General features: G+C 39.4%; 5 protein-coding genes, 1 long non-coding RNA gene and 1 other non-coding gene across 10 annotated transcripts; 3 read left to right on the top strand and 4 right to left on the bottom strand.

The window, feature by feature from the left end:
* The first annotated feature begins 795 nt into the window (after nt 1-795).
* Nucleotides 796-2,414, top strand: LOC103844564 (60S ribosomal protein L19-1). The gene is made up of 5 exons (XM_009121365.3): nt 796-1,019; nt 1,384-1,506; nt 1,584-1,897; nt 1,995-2,074; nt 2,168-2,414. The coding sequence occupies exons 1-5, from the start codon at nt 908-910 to the stop codon at nt 2,193-2,195; spliced, it is 657 nt and encodes a 218-aa protein (XP_009119613.2). The 5' UTR covers nt 796-907; the 3' UTR covers nt 2,196-2,414.
* Nucleotides 2,415-2,767: 353 nt separating this feature from the next.
* On the bottom strand, nt 2,768-2,840 carry TRNAK-CUU. The gene has a single exon. It is a non-coding gene; the product is annotated as a tRNA-Lys (tRNA).
* Nucleotides 2,841-2,941: 101 nt separating this feature from the next.
* Nucleotides 2,942-4,281, bottom strand: LOC103844565 (protein DEHYDRATION-INDUCED 19 homolog 2). Its single transcript, XM_009121366.3, has 4 exons — nt 3,986-4,281; nt 3,723-3,868; nt 3,524-3,601; nt 2,942-3,427 (listed from the first exon to the last, which is right to left on the bottom strand). The coding sequence occupies exons 1-4, from the start codon at nt 4,068-4,070 to the stop codon at nt 3,092-3,094; spliced, it is 645 nt and encodes a 214-aa protein (XP_009119614.1). The 5' UTR covers nt 4,071-4,281; the 3' UTR covers nt 2,942-3,091.
* Nucleotides 4,282-5,496: 1,215 nt separating this feature from the next.
* On the top strand, nt 5,497-9,525 carry LOC103844566 (cellulose synthase-like protein D5). The gene is made up of 3 exons (XM_009121367.3): nt 5,497-6,550; nt 6,650-7,460; nt 7,541-9,525. The coding sequence occupies exons 1-3, from the start codon at nt 5,607-5,609 to the stop codon at nt 9,323-9,325; spliced, it is 3,540 nt and encodes a 1,179-aa protein (XP_009119615.1). The 5' UTR covers nt 5,497-5,606; the 3' UTR covers nt 9,326-9,525.
* Nucleotides 9,526-9,792: 267 nt separating this feature from the next.
* LOC103844573 lies at nt 9,793-11,166 on the bottom strand. Its single transcript, XM_009121373.3, has 2 exons — nt 10,936-11,166; nt 9,793-10,401 (listed from the first exon to the last, which is right to left on the bottom strand). The coding sequence occupies exons 1-2, from the start codon at nt 11,110-11,112 to the stop codon at nt 9,850-9,852; spliced, it is 729 nt and encodes a 242-aa protein (XP_009119621.1). The 5' UTR covers nt 11,113-11,166; the 3' UTR covers nt 9,793-9,849.
* Nucleotides 11,167-11,444: 278 nt separating this feature from the next.
* LOC103844572 (importin subunit alpha-6) lies at nt 11,445-15,254 on the bottom strand. Of its 3 annotated transcripts, none has more exons than XM_009121372.3 (10): nt 13,969-15,254; nt 13,628-13,724; nt 13,451-13,539; nt 13,065-13,196; nt 12,780-12,965; nt 12,529-12,692; nt 12,375-12,453; nt 12,157-12,285; nt 11,948-12,075; nt 11,445-11,870 (listed from the first exon to the last, which is right to left on the bottom strand). In XM_009121372.3, exons 1-10 carry the CDS (start codon nt 14,173-14,175, stop codon nt 11,516-11,518), a joined length of 1,566 nt encoding a protein of 521 aa, XP_009119620.1. In that variant the 5' UTR covers nt 14,176-15,254; the 3' UTR covers nt 11,445-11,515. The 3 variants fall into 3 exon arrangements, with proteins under 3 accessions (XP_009119620.1, XP_033138313.1, XP_033138312.1); XM_033282422.1 differs by having other exon boundaries at nt 13,628-13,749; nt 14,003-15,254; XM_033282421.1 differs by having other exon boundaries at nt 11,948-12,285.
* Nucleotides 15,255-15,559: 305 nt separating this feature from the next.
* Nucleotides 15,560-17,902, top strand: LOC103844571. 2 transcript variants are annotated; one of them, XR_004452661.1, is made up of 4 exons: nt 15,560-15,816; nt 16,189-16,267; nt 16,401-16,471; nt 16,874-17,902. It is a non-coding gene; the product is annotated as an uncharacterized LOC103844571 (long non-coding RNA). The 2 variants fall into 2 exon arrangements; XR_628333.3 differs by lacking the exon at nt 16,874-17,902 and having other exon boundaries at nt 15,562-15,816; nt 16,401-16,798.
* The last annotated feature ends 11 nt before the right edge of the window (nt 17,903-17,913 follow it).

Here is a 17,913-nt window from a genome sequence, read left to right as displayed (position 1 = left end):
AACCTGTGTTAAAAGGAATATTTCTTCACCCTCTTACATTGCCACCTGTAAATGTCTTAAATTCAAATTGACATCCCCTATGTAAAGGCAGCTTTGGTTTCTATTTGTTTCAGATACAAAGAAACGTGGTGACTTGTTTCACGAACAAAACAAAAGTTGTACGTATATATAGTGATTAGTGTGATACTTGTTAGGAAACAAAAATTCTAGTAATTTTAATTTTAATCTGCCACAATATTTTAAGCTATGCAGTTTGAGCCGATCATATAAGTTATTACCAACGTTCATCATTCGAAACAATTTAGCCAAGTCGCTTTTCTTCTTGGTTTGTATACAATTTCAAAGACAACCAAACTATCATTAGAATATTAGATTAAAGTTATAACTTAATAAGAGTTCACCTTAGAAAAGGATAAAACCATTTGCATAATTGCATATTTATGAATATTTTCATGATTTTTTTATTTTTTTGTAAACCGTTTCTTCTAGTATATGCTGAGTAAGTTACGTGTGATCGAGAATATTTCAAACAAAATACCATGATTAACTTCAGTTTTAACTGAGATTCTTAGTTTTAACAAATAGACGGTTTTTAATTTTTTAAAAAAAATTTAACTAAAAAATTTAAGAATAATCGTTTCTTAACCGAAAAATATAAAAAAAAAATGTTAAATCATGAATTAAAAACTCTGGCTAAGAGGCGTGTAAGATGTCAATGCAAGTACGTAGCGTGTATTGTTATAAGGCTCATAATGGGCTTTTCAGAAAAGCCTGTATTATTAACAAAAGCCCAAAGGATTGTCTCTGAAGAGGAGAAGAAACCCTAGAGAAATGATATATAATACACACAAACTCTTTCATCCGTTCTCCGCCACACTAATCTTCCAGGTAAGGGAGCGCAGCAAAAATGGTGTCTCTGAAGATCCAGAAGCGGCTCGCCGCGTCGGTGATGAAGTGCGGGAAGGGCAAGGTTTGGCTCGATCCGAATGAATCCTCCGACATCTCCATGGCCAACTCTCGTATGTTTTGCTTTTCTCTTATGTTACATTTTGTCATGTGTTTTGTCTGCGATGCGATGATAGTCTTAGTAGAAACATAAGTTACTTAGGTTCTGTAGTGTTGTAATTCACTGACTATGTTGAATCACTGTCTCTCTTGTAATGATCTACAAATCTAAAGCTCGTTGTTATTACAGCTGTTTGGTTTTATTATTTAATTATAAGCTTTTTAGAGCTGTGCCTTGAGATAGTGGAAATGGTTTATGTATCACTAATCTATAAAGAGTTATGTTTTATTATTTTGAGTATTGAAATTTATTTTATTAATAAGTCTGCTAATGTTTAAATCTGATTAACTAAAGCTTAGTATTTGTAAAATGATTAGGACAAAACATCAGGAAGCTGGTGAAGGATGGTTTCATCATCAGGAAGCCAACCAAGATCCACTCACGCTCCAGGGCTCGCCGTATGAAGATCGCCAAGATGAAGGGTCGTCACTCTGGATACGGTATGTGTACTCTTCAATCCCCTAAAAACTCTATTTGACTTGTGTCTTAATATTCTAGAGTTTTTGCCCTTGACCAGGTAAGAGGAAGGGTACCCGTGAAGCTAGGTTGCCGACAAAGGTACTTTGGATGCGTAGGATGCGTGTTCTCAGGCGTCTCCTGAAGAAGTACAGAGAGTCGAAGAAGATTGACAAGCACATGTACCATGACATGTACATGCGTGTCAAGGGTAACGTGTTCAAGAACAAGCGTGTCTTGATGGAGAGCATCCACAAGTCCAAGGCCGAGAAGGCAAGAGAGAAAACTTTGTCTGATCAGTTTGAGGCTAAGAGGGCTAAGAACAAGGCTAGCCGAGAGAGGAAACATGCTAGGAGAGAAGAGCGTCTTGCTAAGGTAATTAACTTAACTTCATGCCGCCATAGTAAAGACGTTTCTTTGAATTTGTTTACAGTGTTCTTATACCTCTGGGTCTGTTATGTTTTTGGTGTAGGGTCCTGGAGGAGATGTTGCGCCTGTAACTGCACCACCAGCTGCTGCTGCTGCTGCTACAACTACTGCTCAAACCGCAGAGTAAGTGTGGACTCAACTTGTATATAAAATTGAGCTTTGTTTCTTTTAAAAACGTATATTTAATTCCTTTATGGGTCCTCTTTGCTTGTGTAGGGTACCGAAGAAGAAGTCTAAGAAGTGAAGAGGATATAGCCATCAAGCTACCAGTTCACTTACTTGACTTTAAGAAGTTTTTTTGAATGTGTTATGAAGTTTGGTTTGTTGAAATACTTTTGTTGCCAAGAAAAACATAATTGTTATGGTTTCAGATTTTTAGCTTATCAGTTTATTTACTTTTCGAAACTATTGTCTTTTTTTTCCTGAATGTTTCTTCTTAAATTGCTTTACGCTGTTCACTTAAATCTGATTCACACACATTTGCATCAATATGCAGCTTATTAACCTTAAATTTAAAATGGTTATGTGGAACGTTTCCTTTGAGTCTTAATAGCAGCATTTCTCATTAGAAAATGCAAAACTTTTAAAGTCTTTCACTAGTTCTTGATTGCGGACGACAAACAGATTGAACAGAAAGGGGATTTTATCAAAGACCGCTGTATTAACAAAGTTGTGAGGTTTTTCTTTGGGAGAGCTATATTAGTTAACGCAAGTTTACAACTTCACAGGAACTTGAGTTTCTTTGGCTTTTGGAACAGTTGAACTGCAGCGAATTGGTTTTTCAAGTTCCATCAAGAAGATGCTAAAAAATAGACACGCCCACCGTGGGGCTCGAACCCACGACCACAAGGTTAAGAGCCTTGCGCTCTACCAACTGAGCTAGACGGGCTTGGTGGTTAACTCATGCTTGTTACTTATCTAGCGTATATAGTTCTAACTTATACCTTCGAGGCAATAGATTAGCGTGGACAAGAGCTCTACAATGAAAGATTCTTGGAAAGATAATGACGCCTATATTATGAAACTACTCAACTCTTGTGTGAATAAAAGATCCATATACAATAAATAGACTGAATAAAATTACAACAATGCCAATGACCAGCCTTTTATGCCATTACAGCCTTGGGCATCTTTATTTTCTCAGAAGAAGTCACATCCATCGTCAAACATGGCTGATGACAATAGTCCCTGTACAAACTCACACTTCTTTGCCTTCTCCAGCTGTTCACTATCCGACAAAGGCGTTGACAGCTTCCTGTCTTTTCCTGAATCCTCAACCAAAGTCTTGTCTTCAACACTTGAATCAACCTCCTGCGCAGGCTTGGTTTGGTTTGGCAATGGAGAATTGTTGAGGAAAGACAAGAACTGATCGGTTTTAGAAGTATGATGATGATTCATAGATGGAGACAGATCATCTTGAAGATAATTATCCGATGAAGAATATGGATCATCCTCGTAAGTCTCCTTCTGCCCGCTGTAAAATTTTCTGTCAAGGGAACTCAAATAAAATCAATATAGATACTAGTAATAAATTATGCTTAAAGAGACATTCTTGAAAAAAAAAAAGGATATCTTCAAGACATCTCTATGGTGTGTGGTAATATGATCCACCATATGCATCTTCACCCTTTTGCTACAAACCGGACATACCTACCAAAATCACAAACAACAAGTAAGCATTCATCTTTATAACCAATCAAAGCTTCAATTCAAGTGTTCCATCACACACTACTTGAATGTTGTAGATAGGATGTGAATCAGACAGACATACCCCATGGGTAGCTTCAAGACTATGTTCTTCGTCGATATGGTGACACAGTTCGACTAAATCATAATCATCGGAGCAAAACGGGCACGGGTACTCCACTTCAACATCATCTTCATCTTCCTCAAAATCTCCCGAATCTAGATAAGAACCTGAAATTGACAAGAAAATTAAAGTCTTTTAATCTTTCTTAACACTAAACCCTAAAAAAAAATAGAATCTTGACCTAGAAATCAAAATTAGGGATTTGAGGGGATTCGGATAATAACCAGATTGGAACTTAGCAGTGGTTGCTGCTGATCGATGGCTTCTGGAAGAGCCAGAAGAGGAAACAGCCCACATATCGTCGTCCATCTTATTCGATTCTGAATCTCCCCAAGAAGCCTCGAGCTTCTTTATATAGTCTCTCGGACAAAACTACTTTTGATTAGGTAAAGTAGACCTCGTCGTCGTGTGGTTTACTTGCACATGTCAGCTTTTAGAAGAAGCTTTGACGACTTTGTGAGTTGTGACAAAGAAAACGCCAAAACTATTAAAATAAAAAATTGCCCAACCTTTCCCTTTTTTAATGGAGCTAGACTTAATTGACAAGAGAGTTCGTGGACTGGGAAATTATTTAAATACCCTTACACCGACCCTTTTGTGGACTTTTCAACCCGCGTGGTAGATCAGGGGCGTTTGTGTCTTTTAGTGTCTTCGGTCTTATAAAAATGGAAGGATATTAATTGCTTTGTCCCCAAGTAATTATCAAACGAGGCCTGGTTTGATAACGTTTAAAATGGGCTTAGTTTAAGAAGGACCTATATATAAAAGCCCACTAGTGAGAGTATCAAAGATGAGAGTCTGTTACAGCCTTACAGGTAACTAACTAGACATGCATCATTTGGTGTTTATAGTCTCGTAATGATGTCAGGTTTATTCTTTCCGTCACTACATTATTTGCATCTGCCGTTTCTTTTTTTTCCCCATAAAATTTGAGCTTCCCTATACCAAGTTTATTCCATTTGGTGATTCTGTTGTCTGGTATGCGTAATGTAACGAGAGCTGGTTTAAAGTTTTCTAACTATAGATACGGTCTCGGTTATGAAAATGGTTAACATCGTTATAACAATAACTTCTTTTAGTTTTTAAATTTGTTATAGTGACTTTCTGAAGTTTACTGATAAAAAAACATGTTCATTATAACATTATAAGATAAATACATAATACGTTAGCCAATATATGGCATGAATTCAAATCTTTTGGTGTTTATCAGATAAATTAGTTTTCTTTTTTAAAAAGGAAGTTTTCTCGTCGCACTCAAGGAACCAAATTTAAACTATTTTAGGATATACAAGCAGACAAGTGTGAGTTTAAAATAAAAAAAATTATCAAGAAGTGTGAGTTATCTATCATTCATAAAACTACCATTGTATTTCAAGAAATGATTATCTACTAGATTAGCATCATAATACCATACAAAAACTGAACCAATGAGTTCAAAATTATGAAATCACATGGGATGAGAAAGAGAAAGCATATACTATGTGATTCGGCTCCAATATAAATTATTTGACCGTTACAAAAAGAGAAATAAAACACTTTTGTTTCTTTTATTCCACTTATATTTTGACTTTCTGCTTTGTAAATCTCCCTGGGCCCACAGGATCTTTCAAACTTACCGTTTAGAATAGATAACCACCGTCCGATCTCACAGTTTGCAACGCGAAGAAAATCAACGGTTCAGATCTCTCGACCGTTTATAGCAACTCTCTTTCTCCTTTATATCCCCTCTCCCTCTCTCTAGATTTCGAAACTAAAATGCTCTGCTTCCAACTAGCTTCACCACCTTCTTCTTCCTTAGATCTAGATCGTTGATTTTCTCTCTCTCTCTCTCTCTATCTCATAACAATGGTGAAACCACCAGCTGGCTCTTCTTCTCCGGTGACTATCACCGTGACGCCATGTAAAGGCTCCGGCGACAGGAGCCTCGGCCTGACGAGTCCCGTCCCACGCGCCTCCGTCTCCAACAACCAGAACTCTCCTCTAAGCTCAAGAGGACCTCGCCGCAGCTCCCTCAGCGGCGGGAACCGGAGATCCAGCGGCGCGGGAAGGTACTGCTCGATGTCGGTGGAGGATCTAACCGCCGAGACGACGAACAACTCCGACTGCGTCGTGAGCTACACCGTCCACATCCCGCCGACGCCGGATCACCAGACCGTCTTCGCTTCGCAGGAGAGCAACAACGCCGCCGAAGAAGAAGAAACAAACTCGCGGAACAGGAGCTTCCTCTCGGGAACGATATTCACCGGGGGGTTTAAATCGGTGACACGTGGCCACGTCATCGACTGCTCGATGGAGAAAGCTGATCCAGAGAAGAAATCAGGTCAGATCTGTTGGTTGAAAGGCTGCGATGAGAAGGTCGTTCACGGGAGGTGCGAGTGCGGTTTTAGAATCTGTAGAGATTGTTACTTCGATTGCATCACGAGCGGTGGCGGGAAGTGTCCTGGGTGTAAAGAGCCGTACAAAGACATCAACGATGATGATGATCAGGATGATGATGAGGAGGAGGAGGATGAGGACGAGGCGAAACCTCTTCCTCAGATGGCGGATTCGAAGCTTGACAAGAGGCTTTCGGTTGTGAAGTCGTTTAAGAACCAGACGGGGGATTTCGATCACACGCGCTGGTTGTTTGAGACTAAAGGGACGTATGGTTACGGAAACGCGGTTTGGCCTAAAGACGGGTATGGAATCGGGTCGGGTGGGTATGAACAGCCACCTGAGTTTGGGGAGAGAAGTAAGAGACCTTTGACTAGGAAAGTCAGTGTCTCTGCTGCTATTATCAGTCCTTACAGGTATAACAAATGTTTCTAATTATACAAAAAAAATATTTCTAATTTAGTTATATGCTTGAGGGAATCGATTTAATATATGGTCTGATTTGGTTGAAACAGATTACTCATTGTGTTGCGTTTGGTGGCACTTGGTTTGTTCCTGACGTGGAGGATCCGCCATCCGAACCGAGAGGCCATGTGGTTGTGGGGAAGCTCAACGGTCTGTGAGCTTTGGTTCGCCTTCTCTTGGCTTTTGGACCAGCTTCCTAAGCTCTGTCCTGTCAACAGACTAACCGATTTAGATGTTCTTAAAGAGCGTTTTGAGTCTCCCAACCTCAGAAACCCCAAAGGAAGATCTGATCTACCAGGTATCGATGTGTTTGTTTCGACGGCTGATCCTGAGAAGGAGCCGCCTCTGGTCACAGCCAACACCATTCTCTCCATCTTAGCTGTTGACTACCCTGTGGAGAAGCTCGCTTGCTACTTGTCAGACGACGGAGGAGCTTTGCTAACGTTCGAGGCCTTGGCTCAGACGGCTAGCTTCGCTAGCACGTGGGTGCCGTTTTGCAGGAAGCATAATATAGAGCCGAGGAACCCTGAGGCTTACTTTGGCCAGAAGCGTAACTTCCTCAAGAACAAAGTGAGGCTGGATTTCGTGAGGGAGAGGAGGAGAGTGAAGAGGGAGTATGATGAGTTTAAAGTGCGGATCAACTCGTTGCCTGAGGCGATTAGGAGGAGGTCTGATGCTTATAATGTGCATGAGGAACTAAGGGCTAAGAAGAAACAGATGGAGATGATGATGGGAGGCAATCCTGAAGAGGCTGTTAAAGTTGCAAAGGCCACTTGGATGTCTGATGGGTCTCACTGGCCAGGGACTTGGTACTCTGGAGAAACTGATAACTCTCGTGGAGATCATGCTGGAATCATTCAGGTAACACAACTAATAACTAAACAGTTTCATGTTTCTATAAGTTTTGTGTGTTCCAATACTCATGCTTGGGGTTGTTGCAGGCAATGTTGGCTCCTCCTAATGCAGAACCGGTTTACGGATCTGAAGCAGATTCTGAGAACTTAATTGACACAACAGAAGTTGACATCAGGCTACCAATGTTAGTCTATGTATCTCGAGAGAAGCGGCCAGGTTATGATCACAACAAGAAAGCAGGAGCTATGAATGCTTTAGTCAGAACCAGCGCAATCATGTCTAACGGACCGTTCATCCTCAATCTCGACTGTGATCACTACATCTACAACTCCATGGCCTTGAGGGAAGGGATGTGCTTCATGCTTGACCGTGGTGGCGACAGAATCTGCTACGTTCAGTTCCCTCAGAGGTTTGAAGGTATCGACCCAAATGACCGTTACGCAAACCACAACACTGTCTTCTTTGATGTTAGTATGAGAGCTTTGGATGGACTTCAAGGTCCAATGTACGTTGGAACTGGCTGCATCTTCCGCAGAACGGCTCTTTATGGATTTAGCCCGCCGAGAGCAACCGAGCATCATGGCTGGCTTGGAAGAAAGAAGGTGAAGCTGTCTCTAAGGAAACCAAAAGCTTCGGTGAAGAAAGATGATGAGATTTCGTTGGCTATGAATGGAGAATACAACAACGGAGAAGAGAACGATGATGGAGACATCGAGTCTCTCCTTCTCCCAAAGAGATTCGGCAACTCAAACTCTTTCGTTGCTTCGATCCCTGTTGCTGAGTACCAAGGGAGGCTCTTACAGGACCTGCAAGGCAAAGGCAAGAACAGTAGACCAGCTGGCTCCCTCGCTGTCCCACGTGAGCCTCTGGACGCAGCCACGGTAGCTGAAGCCATCAGTGTGATATCTTGCTTCTACGAGGATAAAACAGAGTGGGGGAAAAGAGTTGGATGGATCTACGGCTCTGTAACGGAAGATGTGGTCACGGGGTATCGTATGCACAACAGAGGATGGAGATCTATCTACTGCGTGACGAAACGAGACGCTTTTCGAGGAACAGCTCCCATCAATCTAACGGATAGGCTTCACCAGGTTCTGAGATGGGCAACAGGGTCAGTAGAGATCTTCTTCTCAAGGAACAACGCTGTTTTCGCCACAAGAAGGATGAAGTTCTTGCAGAGAGTAGCTTACTTCAACGTGGGGATGTATCCGTTCACGTCTCTCTTCCTCATCGTCTACTGCATCCTCCCGGCGGTTTCGCTCTTCTCGGGACAGTTCATAGTCCAGTCCCTCGACATAACGTTCCTCATCTTCCTTCTCTCCATAACACTCACTCTCTGTATGCTGTCACTCCTTGAGATCAAGTGGTCAGGTGTTACTCTCCACGAGTGGTGGAGGAACGAGCAGTTTTGGGTGATTGGTGGGACAAGCGCGCACCCTGCAGCTGTTCTTCAAGGTCTTCTCAAGGTTATAGCTGGAGTTGATATCTCGTTCACCTTGACTTCCAAGTCATCTACGCCTGAAGACGGAGACGACGAGTTTGCGGATCTGTACCTTGTGAAGTGGAGCTTTCTGATGGTTCCTCCGTTGACGATCATGATGGTGAACATGATTGCTATTGCAGTTGGGGTAGCGAGGACTCTGTACAGTCCGTTTCCGCAGTGGAGTAAGCTTGTGGGTGGAGTGTTCTTCAGCTTCTGGGTGCTGTGTCATCTCTATCCGTTTGCTAAAGGGTTGATGGGAAGGAGAGGGAGAGTGCCTACGATTGTGTTTGTGTGGTCTGGTCTGCTGTCGATCATAGTCTCAATGCTTTGGGTTTATATCAACCCTCCTGCTGGGAGACAGGACTTTTCTCAGTTTCAGTTCCCTTAAAGGCTTGAGAATTCTTCTTTCTCTGCTTCATATTCATGTTTGTAATCAGATTATATTGATACAGTTTAAGTAATTCATGTTTGTAATCATTTGCTTAAGACCTCTCTATGTTTCAGTTCCCTTAAGGCATGAGAATTCTCCTTTCTCTGCCTCATTTCATGTTTGTAATCAGATTTCATCAAATACAGTTTCTTAAGTAATTCAGTCTGTAATCAGGTTTGATGAATACAGTTTCTTAAGTAATTCTTGTTTGTAATCATTTGCTTAAGACCTCTATGTTTCAGTTCCCTTAAGGCATGAGAATTCTTCTTTCTCTGCCTCATTTCATGTTTGTAATCAGATTTTATCAAAAACAGTTTTTTAAAGTAATTCTGTAATCAGATTATATGAATACAGTTTCTTAAGAAGTTCATGTTTGTAATAATCATTTGGTTTAAGACCACCTCTATGTTTGTTGTAAGAAAAGATTCAGAGAAACATGACAAGTTTTATTCAGACAAAACATTTATTATTATTTGTTTAGTTTAGAACCATTCGCCTCTCATTTCTCTCAAGATTCTAGAATGAGGAAACGTTTCAGGATCCCCGCGCTCTGCGTTACGTTTAAATATCATAGTAGCTCTTTGTAAAGCCTCCTCCGCCGTGTCAAGCTGCTCCGGCAACCATCCGATCACATCTTTCCCCGCCGCATACGCTGTTCCATCCGTAGCTTGCGTGATTGGCTTCCTAGTATCTGCAAACTCAATCTCGGACAACGGAGACGCTTTGTGGTGTGCGTAATACTCTTTGTCGCTCTCTGTTTCGTTCTCTCTCCGCCTTCGCTCCTCCTCTTCTCCTTCGTCTAAGCTGACGCAGCTCGCAGAATCAAGTGAAGGTGGAGAGGCCTCGGTGCTTCTTCTCCGCTTCTGTTGGAAGTTAGGCTCGGAAGGACGACCCACTGGAGTGCTCTCTAGCTTGTGTGCGGTGGCGCGTGGAGATTTTGGCGGGTTAAGCGGTTGCTCTTCTAAACTTGACCGTGGTTGTTCATCGACGATTTCTTCTGCCGCCGTCTTAGGGTTCGCTACATCATCCATACCCTGAAGCATAATCAATCACAAAACAATATTTAAAAGAGTCCATTTGTTAGCTTCATTTCATACAAACAACAAAAAAAAAAAAAATTGATAAGGAAATTAAATTAAATTTAGTGATTAAAAGTAAATACTAATATCAGTTACAAAAAAAAAGTAAATACTAATATACAAATTTAGTTTGGTTAAGATGAACTTTCAATAATTAGAAGCTATAGATTTAAAAAACATTTGTACTTCAGGGCTAAACATTAAAAAAAAACATACATACCCTGAAGCATAATCAGTCACAAAACAATATTTAAAAGAGTCCATTTGTTAGCTTCATACAAACCACACAAAAAAAAAAATTTTGGTAAGGAAATTAAATTAAATTTAGTGATTTAAGTAAATACTTATATCACTTTAGTTTGGTTAAGATGAACTTTCAATAATTAGAAGCTAAAGATTAAATGCGGGAATATGACGTAGTCTTGTCCTGATTTATGAATGCTGTGTTTCAAAAAAAAAAGAAGCTAAAGATTAAAATAATATTTGTACTTCAGGGTCTCTTGGATAAACAGCTGGATCACCCCCATCGTTTCCGGAATGAAGCTCCGGGTCAGCAGTTCGGCCGGACGTTGATGATCCAAACGCTAAACTCCTTTGAACGACTGGTCGGACGCGGGAACGCGCCGCTGAAGCAAACGCTAATAATCGGGACTGCATCATCATCATCTTCTTCACAATGTTTTCAGTGTGTTCTCGCTTAGAAGTAGTAGTATTAGTGATTCTTTGTAAGTTTAGTTTCTACTTTGGTTTCTTTCTCTGATATATTTAGATGACAAAGGAGAGAGCTTTTGAGAAGTGAAAGGACCCACGTGTCGACGAATTGTCATCGTTGGTAATGACGTGGCGCATGACTAGAAAAGCTTAGAAGCTGCTCGGTGTCACTAGATTTGTCTGAAGCATAAATAATTTTGAATTTGCACAAAAAACCTCAAATTACTAAACAAAAGCAAAATCAATGTTGAACTATTAAAATTTACAAAAACAACCTTCTATCAAAATTTTCTGCCAAGCTTAAACATAAAGAAAAAAACAGGTTGCTTGACGAACAAGGCAATATATGATTAGACCTTCAACCAAAGTTGAATCCACCTGTAGAAGCATTGCCACTTTGGTTTCCAAATGCGAAACCGTTGTCATGTTCATTGCCGTCTTCATCGGTCCAATAGGAAGAGAGGATTTGAACAGCTTTCTCGTAAATTTCATTATTGTTGTGTCTCTGAAGATTCTCAATCTTCTCCAAACCTTCAGCGTCGTCAATCATCTGCACGTAAATGTTAAAGCCTCCCGTGTTGCCTTGATTCATCTCGGCTTCACCTACTTTGAGAATGTTCTCTAGAGCTTCTAAGATCACTGTGACGGTCAACGGATCGGGACATGTGAGGAGATCACAGAGCGGTTTAATGCATCCTTGGTCCACAAGAAACCTTCAAAGAACCAATTAGTACTTCAGTTGAAAAGAACTGAGAAGACGGTAGGAAAAAAAAAAGACGACTCTTCTTACTTGATTTGGTCATGATTGCCACCAGAAGTTAAATTACTGACTGCCCAAACAGCTTCTCTTTTAATTTCGAATTCCGCGGTATGAAGCATGTAAATAAGAGGCTGAATAATGCCGGCTTCAATCACTTGCTGCACAGCAATATTTGTTAAAACATCATGAAGGAAAGAGTCAGAAACCTGATTGTTGAATTTGTAAATGTATATACTCACTTGTATCTGACTAGTGTTTCCAGCTGTAATGTTAGAGATAGCCCAGCAAGCTTCCTTTTTGATGCTCCTCTTGTATGTACGTGTCAAAATGGACAAGAGATGAGGAAGCGCTTGATGGTTAAGAACCTCCTGTTACATAGATGATTAAGTGTCACGAGACGTTTTTATTATATTTATACATATACAAGGTGGTTGTAGTTAATGGGTAATACTGGCACCTGAGTCATCATATCATCTCCGGTTACAATATTACCAATTGCACGGATGGCTGGAATCAGAACTGATGGCAAATGATGACTAAGTAGACAAAACAATAAGTTAGGCGAATTCAATAACATTGAAATTTGCTGTTAGAAAGAGAGAGATACTAACGCTAGGAGTGAAACGAGGCTAGGGATGACACCAGCATTGATAACAGTTTGTATTCTATCGTTGGTACCGTCTGAGAGATAAGAGAGAGTCCAGCATGCATCTGTGAGAACTTCGTCGTCGTTTGAATGCAAAAGGCGCTCAAGAACTGGTAAAGCTGGTTTTGTCTGGGATCAATGAAAACATTATCAGATTATTGAAGAGACTTGAAAACTATTTTCCAAAAATTGGGTATAAATGAAAAAGGTAACAACCTGCTTAAGTGCAGGCGCAGGCTTCCCTCTACAGAAGTTTGATAAGGTCCATGCAGCGTTTCTCAGCATGGAGGGCTTTGTGTGCTCGTTGAACTGAGCCAAAAGAGGCATCATGGCCTCGCAGCTTAGGACAAAATCACGGCATTTTGGTGAGTCACCAGCGACGTTTCCCACTGCCCAGACAGACTGTAATCAGGAGATTAAGACATAGATAAAACTAAAATGTCACTGATCAAGCAAAATAAAATAATCGATAGTGAATCCTAAAGCTTTTGATAAACATACCTGTTCTCGGACTTCGTCGCTTTTTGAAGCGAAAAGTCTGACGAAATCGGGGATAGCGCCACTATCAATAATGACCTTGGTGTTGTCTGATGTCCCTGAAGCAATATTCGTGAGCGCCCAAGCTGCCTCAAACTATTGTAGTAAAAAAACACAGATTAGCATATAAATGGAAACACAAAACTCATAGCCGGATTTGAGATATTACTATTTCAGATGCTACGAACATTATTTAAAGAATTTTATAAAATTTTAAATCTAATATATAGAGGTTTTTATCTATGTAAAAACTCATAAAAAATTTAGGGGTCAATGTCAATGTTTCATTGGAATGTCCCCGGACCTTTTACAATGCTACACGTGAATATAAAAAGACGCATGCTTCTAACCTGAAGTTCGAAGAAGTCGACAGAAAGAAATTGGACAAGGCGAGGAACAACACCAGATTGAATAACTTCGTTGATGGGTGGATTACGCTCTACAAAATCAGCCACTTATATAAGCAAAACTAAATAATAATATAAGAAAGAGATTTGGTATATATCATCATCATTCAAATCACAAACCAACTGAGAGTAATTTTCGGATGCCAATAGTTGCCTCCAGTTGCAAACTTCTATCCTCTGAAGTAGCTCCAGCAGCCAACTGTGTTATCTTTTCCAACTGCATTAAAAACGAATGATTAGATCTAATATGCATATTAGTAACGAATTATAACAAATTGATTCAGATTCAATTAGGGTTCCATATACACAATGCCTAGTAATTCCAATATACATAAACAACATGTAAATATGAGCTAGATTGAATACAAACAATTAAAACGGTCTTTAACGTTACTATCATCTAAATCAGAGCCAAATCATGAAAGAAGAAAGATAAATAAAGAAGACGAAGAAGCACATACTCTCTCGTAGGAGTATAAATCCTGCCCCTGCTGCGCAATGGGAGCAGTTAGGCCTTCACGTCGCTTCTTCTGCAAGTTCTCCTCTCTCTTGTTCTTCCGGATCTCCACCATGTCACCCTCCCTCCTCCTTCGACCTTCATCGGCATCCACAGATACCTTGTACATATTCCTTCGAACCTCCGTCCTCGCGCTAGGTTTAAGAGACATGCTTGCTCGCTGATCAATGGAGATTTTGATTCTCAAAATTTAGAGCGAAAGAGAAGTAAGACGAAGAGAATTAGCAAGGGTTTTGGATTTGGAGTCGAAGCTAAGTATAAATACTATTTGTGCAACGTGACGTCATGTGTTGAGGAGGCGGCTTTGGTTGTAAGTACGAAATTGGGCCTCAGCTTTAGAACATAATTAATTGAGAGTTTTTATGACCGTTTCTTAGAGCATCAGCATTAGTGAACCCCTTGGAAGGGATTCACAAAGCATTTTTTTATTATTATTTTTTTTCTGTTTGATTTTTGTTTTTTTAAAAAAAAAAAAAAAAAAATTTATAACCGGACCAACCGCGGGCCGCCACGTATCGTGGAGCCCGCGCTACAGTGATGATCCGGGTTCAGTGCAGTGAACTTCTAAGAAGGAGGTTCATTGCTTTTGTTTATTTTAATATTCTTTTTTTCGAAAACTGTGTGAACTCCCTATGGAGTTCACTAATACAGATGCTCTTAGCTTTTAATTATGTTTTTAGTATTGATCACGATATTATTGCCACAAGTTTTTGATTTTTTAACCCATGTTTATTTATTTATTGTTTGTTATTACGAGCCGGTTTTTTGACTTTATGATACAGTAATGAACAGGTTTTTAAGAGTACCATTAATAGGCATGGACGTTCAGGTACTCATTCGGGTCCGGATCGGGTTTTTCGGATTTCGGTTCCATTTTGTAACACCTCATAGGTCTCATTCTAGTAAATTTACAAGTACGGATCGGATTTGGATATAACACTTCGGTTTCGGATCGGTTCGGATATGTCTGAAGTAACCATATATCATTTGGATTCGGGTTATATCGGATCGGTTCGGGTATATCCAAAGTAAAATCTAAAATTTAAAAGTAAAACATAAGAAATATATCATTCTTTGTATATAATGGAGTATTTAAGGTGTTTATTTAAATTTTCAATACTTATTGTTAGATATCATATCCAAATAAATATGAAATTAAATATTTGAAATATATATTTATGTTTCAAATATTTATATTATATATTAATTTGGACATTCGGATCGGTTTCTTCGGATATTTTTTCGGGTTTTCGGATTACCCGTTCGGGTTCGGTTAATAACACTTCGGGTTCAGATATGTTTTGTAACACCCTATAAGATCCATTGAGGTATTTTTTACATTTCGGATCGGGTATGGATCAGGTGTTTCGGTTCAGATTCGGTTCGGATTTCGAGTTTTGGATTTTATGCCCAGCCCTAATTAATAGGAGTGCTTAGAGGAGTACTTAATATTTTTTAGATTTTTTTTAAAAACAAATCCATAAATAAAGAAGAGTCGATGCTTAATTAAGTTCATGAAGAAGTGGTTCTATTGGACACATGTCTCTCTCTCAGCACTATGCGTTCCTTTCTCTCTCTCGACGAACTCTTTATCCATTTCTTCATCTTTTTCCCGACGGAAATCTATCCATCTTCGCCAACCGGAGATCGATCCTGTTCGACTGCATCAATCACCGAATCGCTGGCTCCTCCGTGCTCCTCCCTCTCTTTTAATTCTGCTTCTGCTTCCAAGTCTAATTCTTTTGATTCAGATTGATAATAGTTTCCAGATTCTCATATAGTTGGCGACCAGGTACATCAACGCGATGATTGGTTTATCATGTATGCTGATTTTGTTACTTTTACTTGTTTGATTGGAACGTAGAGAGATATGTATGGTGTTTATGTGGAATCATAGTTTCTCTTCTGTGTTGAATTGATCTTTGATTTTACTTAGCATATGAGAATCTGACTTTTTCTGCTGATCTTATTGAATGTTAAAGCTTTAACTTGTTTGAACCTTGAAACGTTGTGAGAATATAAAGGAGAGAACTTTGATGTTTCATCTTGATGTATTAGTTCTTTTGCAAGGTTTTGTTCTTTTATGATCTCAGTTTTAGTTCTATTTTGCTCGGTCTCTACAAGAAAATAAAATGGTGATGTGAAGCTTTGTTTATCTTTGCAGGATGTTGAAGTACTGATGCATGCCAAGACGAGAGAATTTGATCATTATAAGGGATGGAGCTTGTTAAATGATGAGACATGTGTGTGATTGTTCAGTTGCTAGTTGTGTAAAGCAGTGTCTAGGATAGCTTAAAGAAATGGTGTGGAGGAACGAGACCACGCTGAGATGTTGATGGACTGACTCTGTTTTGTTTTTGGTTTTGTGGTGTGCAGAACAAACGTGGTGGGAGGGTTAAGTTACAGCCTATGGTGATGCCAAAACCCGTCTCCGTTGCGTTTGGCAGGTAACTCTCTCCTTCTCCATCTTCTAGGGTTTATGGGGTTGGCTGACGTCCAGCTCCTCTTTTCGGCTCTGATCGATTCTATGTACAAGAATCTCCAGTTTTTTAGGACAAGGATGGATTAGAACTGTGTTCTTTGTTTTTTCTTGTTGAAATGTTCATGGGTTGAGTTTCATTGCAAACTGGTTATAAATTTTGCTTAGTTTGTATGATTCCTCAGGTTTTGATTAATTGTAGTGACTTTTGTTGATGTTAATTGTGTAGTTTGTAGCTAACAAAAATAGAACATGTTTTTTTAAGAATCCCTAAATAAGATACTTGTATTGGAGGGCAAAAATTTGGAGATCTCTTAAGTAAAGTTAAGACACATTTATTACTAAAAAATAATTAAGAGCTCCATTACAGGTGCTAGGGATAATCATGCTCTAATAGGGACTAACCAGCACAGTCTCAAGCCTATATCACTAGATCTTGTAAATTATATATTTGTAACCTAAAAGGAAAACATCATAAGGACTTTCTTTGTTTTTCTCCTCATCAAATCTTTGTAATCAACACAATAATAGCAAAAGTTTCTCTACAAAGCATGACACATCAGACTTTTAAATTATTACGGAGTTGACATGTCAATAAATGAAAAAAGTTGTACTACCAATCAAAACATTTTAATTTCACACATCAGCTTAGTTGATCTCAAGAAATTATCTCTTTCCATTCTCAAAGTCGTAGAGACTCTTCTTCTCTGTTTCACATTAGCTAATCTCAAAAAAATTGACCGACACTCTTCTTCTCTTCTTCACATTAATTTGTGATTTATATGGCAACGCTTTAGCTTTTAGGTACTTGGAACGAAGCCGTGAATATGATAAAGTAAATTCTTCATAACCATGTTTTCTAAATCTTTGTTTGCTGCTTTATTTTTTAATGGCCGTGTTATCTATTTAAATAGAAAATGAATACAGTGTTTTAGGTCTTGCAAAATAAGAACATAACAAGAAATAAACAACACTGAAAAGCTTTTCATCAAACAATTAGTACATCGAATGGAAAGTAGGTGAAAAGTAGGCTCTATCCAGTCAATTGCTTCTGTAGGACCAGGGCTGAAGCAGGTTCGAAGCTAAGCCAGGTTGTGTTTTACGTTAAGAAAACACTTTGTTCTCGATAGTGGTGTTCATGGTTCTGCTTCCCGTCTTTATTTCTGAACCAAGAGTTTAATAAAATTCTCTTTCTACGGAATCTTACAAGTAGAGCTGTAAACTGGGCGAGCCCATGTCCATTAGCCCATATCCATTTGTCCATTCATTGTTTGTGGACAGCAAAGTGACCATGTCCATTAAGAACCATGTCCATTAAAGACCATACCCACTAACACCCATATTTTTATGGGCTGCCATGGGGTCCATAATGACCATATAAGAAAATTTTAAATTTTAATTTATAAGCAT

Source organism: Brassica rapa, chromosome A10 (genome assembly GCF_000309985.2).
Source record: "Brassica rapa cultivar Chiifu-401-42 chromosome A10, CAAS_Brap_v3.01, whole genome shotgun sequence".
In the NCBI taxonomy this organism is placed as follows: domain Eukaryota; kingdom Viridiplantae; phylum Streptophyta; class Magnoliopsida; order Brassicales; family Brassicaceae; genus Brassica; species Brassica rapa.
The sequence above is the reverse complement of the archived record's forward strand: the minus strand, read 5'-3'. Positions and strand labels throughout refer to the sequence as shown.

Bases quoted from the DNA above. Each gene is read 5' to 3' on its own strand.
- LOC103844564 (XM_009121365.3), top strand. From the start codon at position 908: ATGGTGTCTCTGAAGATCCAGAAGCGGCTCGCCGCGTCGGTGATGAAG. The intron at 1,898-1,994 runs GTAATTAACTTA...TTTTTGGTGTAG, and splicing joins GAGAAGAGCGTCTTGCTAAG to GGTCCTGGAGGAGATGTTGC. The intron at 2,075-2,167 runs GTAAGTGTGGAC...TTGCTTGTGTAG, and splicing joins ACTACTGCTCAAACCGCAGA to GGTACCGAAGAAGAAGTCTA.
- LOC103844565 (XM_009121366.3), bottom strand. From the start codon at position 4,070: ATGGACGACGATATGTGGGCTGTTTCCTCTTCTGGCTCTTCCAGAAGC. The intron at 3,869-3,985 runs GTTATTATCCGA...TGTCAATTTCAG, and splicing joins CACTGCTAAGTTCCAATCTG to GTTCTTATCTAGATTCGGGA. The intron at 3,602-3,722 runs GTATGTCTGTCT...TGATTTTGGTAG, and splicing joins GTCTTGAAGCTACCCATGGG to GTATGTCCGGTTTGTAGCAA.
- LOC103844566 (XM_009121367.3), top strand. From the start codon at position 5,607: ATGGTGAAACCACCAGCTGGCTCTTCTTCTCCGGTGACTATCACCGTG. The intron at 6,551-6,649 runs GTATAACAAATG...TGGTTGAAACAG, and splicing joins GCTATTATCAGTCCTTACAG to ATTACTCATTGTGTTGCGTT. The intron at 7,461-7,540 runs GTAACACAACTA...GGGTTGTTGCAG, and splicing joins ATCATGCTGGAATCATTCAG to GCAATGTTGGCTCCTCCTAA.
- LOC103844573 (XM_009121373.3), bottom strand. From the start codon at position 11,112: ATGATGATGATGCAGTCCCGATTATTAGCGTTTGCTTCAGCGGCGCGT. The intron at 10,402-10,935 runs GTACAAATATTA...ATTATGCTTCAG, and splicing joins TTTATCCAAGAGACCCTGAA to GGTATGGATGATGTAGCGAA.
- LOC103844572 (XM_033282421.1), bottom strand. From the start codon at position 14,175: ATGTCTCTTAAACCTAGCGCGAGGACGGAGGTTCGAAGGAATATGTAC. The intron at 13,725-13,968 runs GTATGTGCTTCT...TTTTTAATGCAG, and splicing joins ATTTATACTCCTACGAGAGA to TTGGAAAAGATAACACAGTT. The intron at 12,454-12,528 runs GTTAGTATCTCT...TTGTCTACTTAG, and splicing joins AGCCTCGTTTCACTCCTAGC to TCATCATTTGCCATCAGTTC.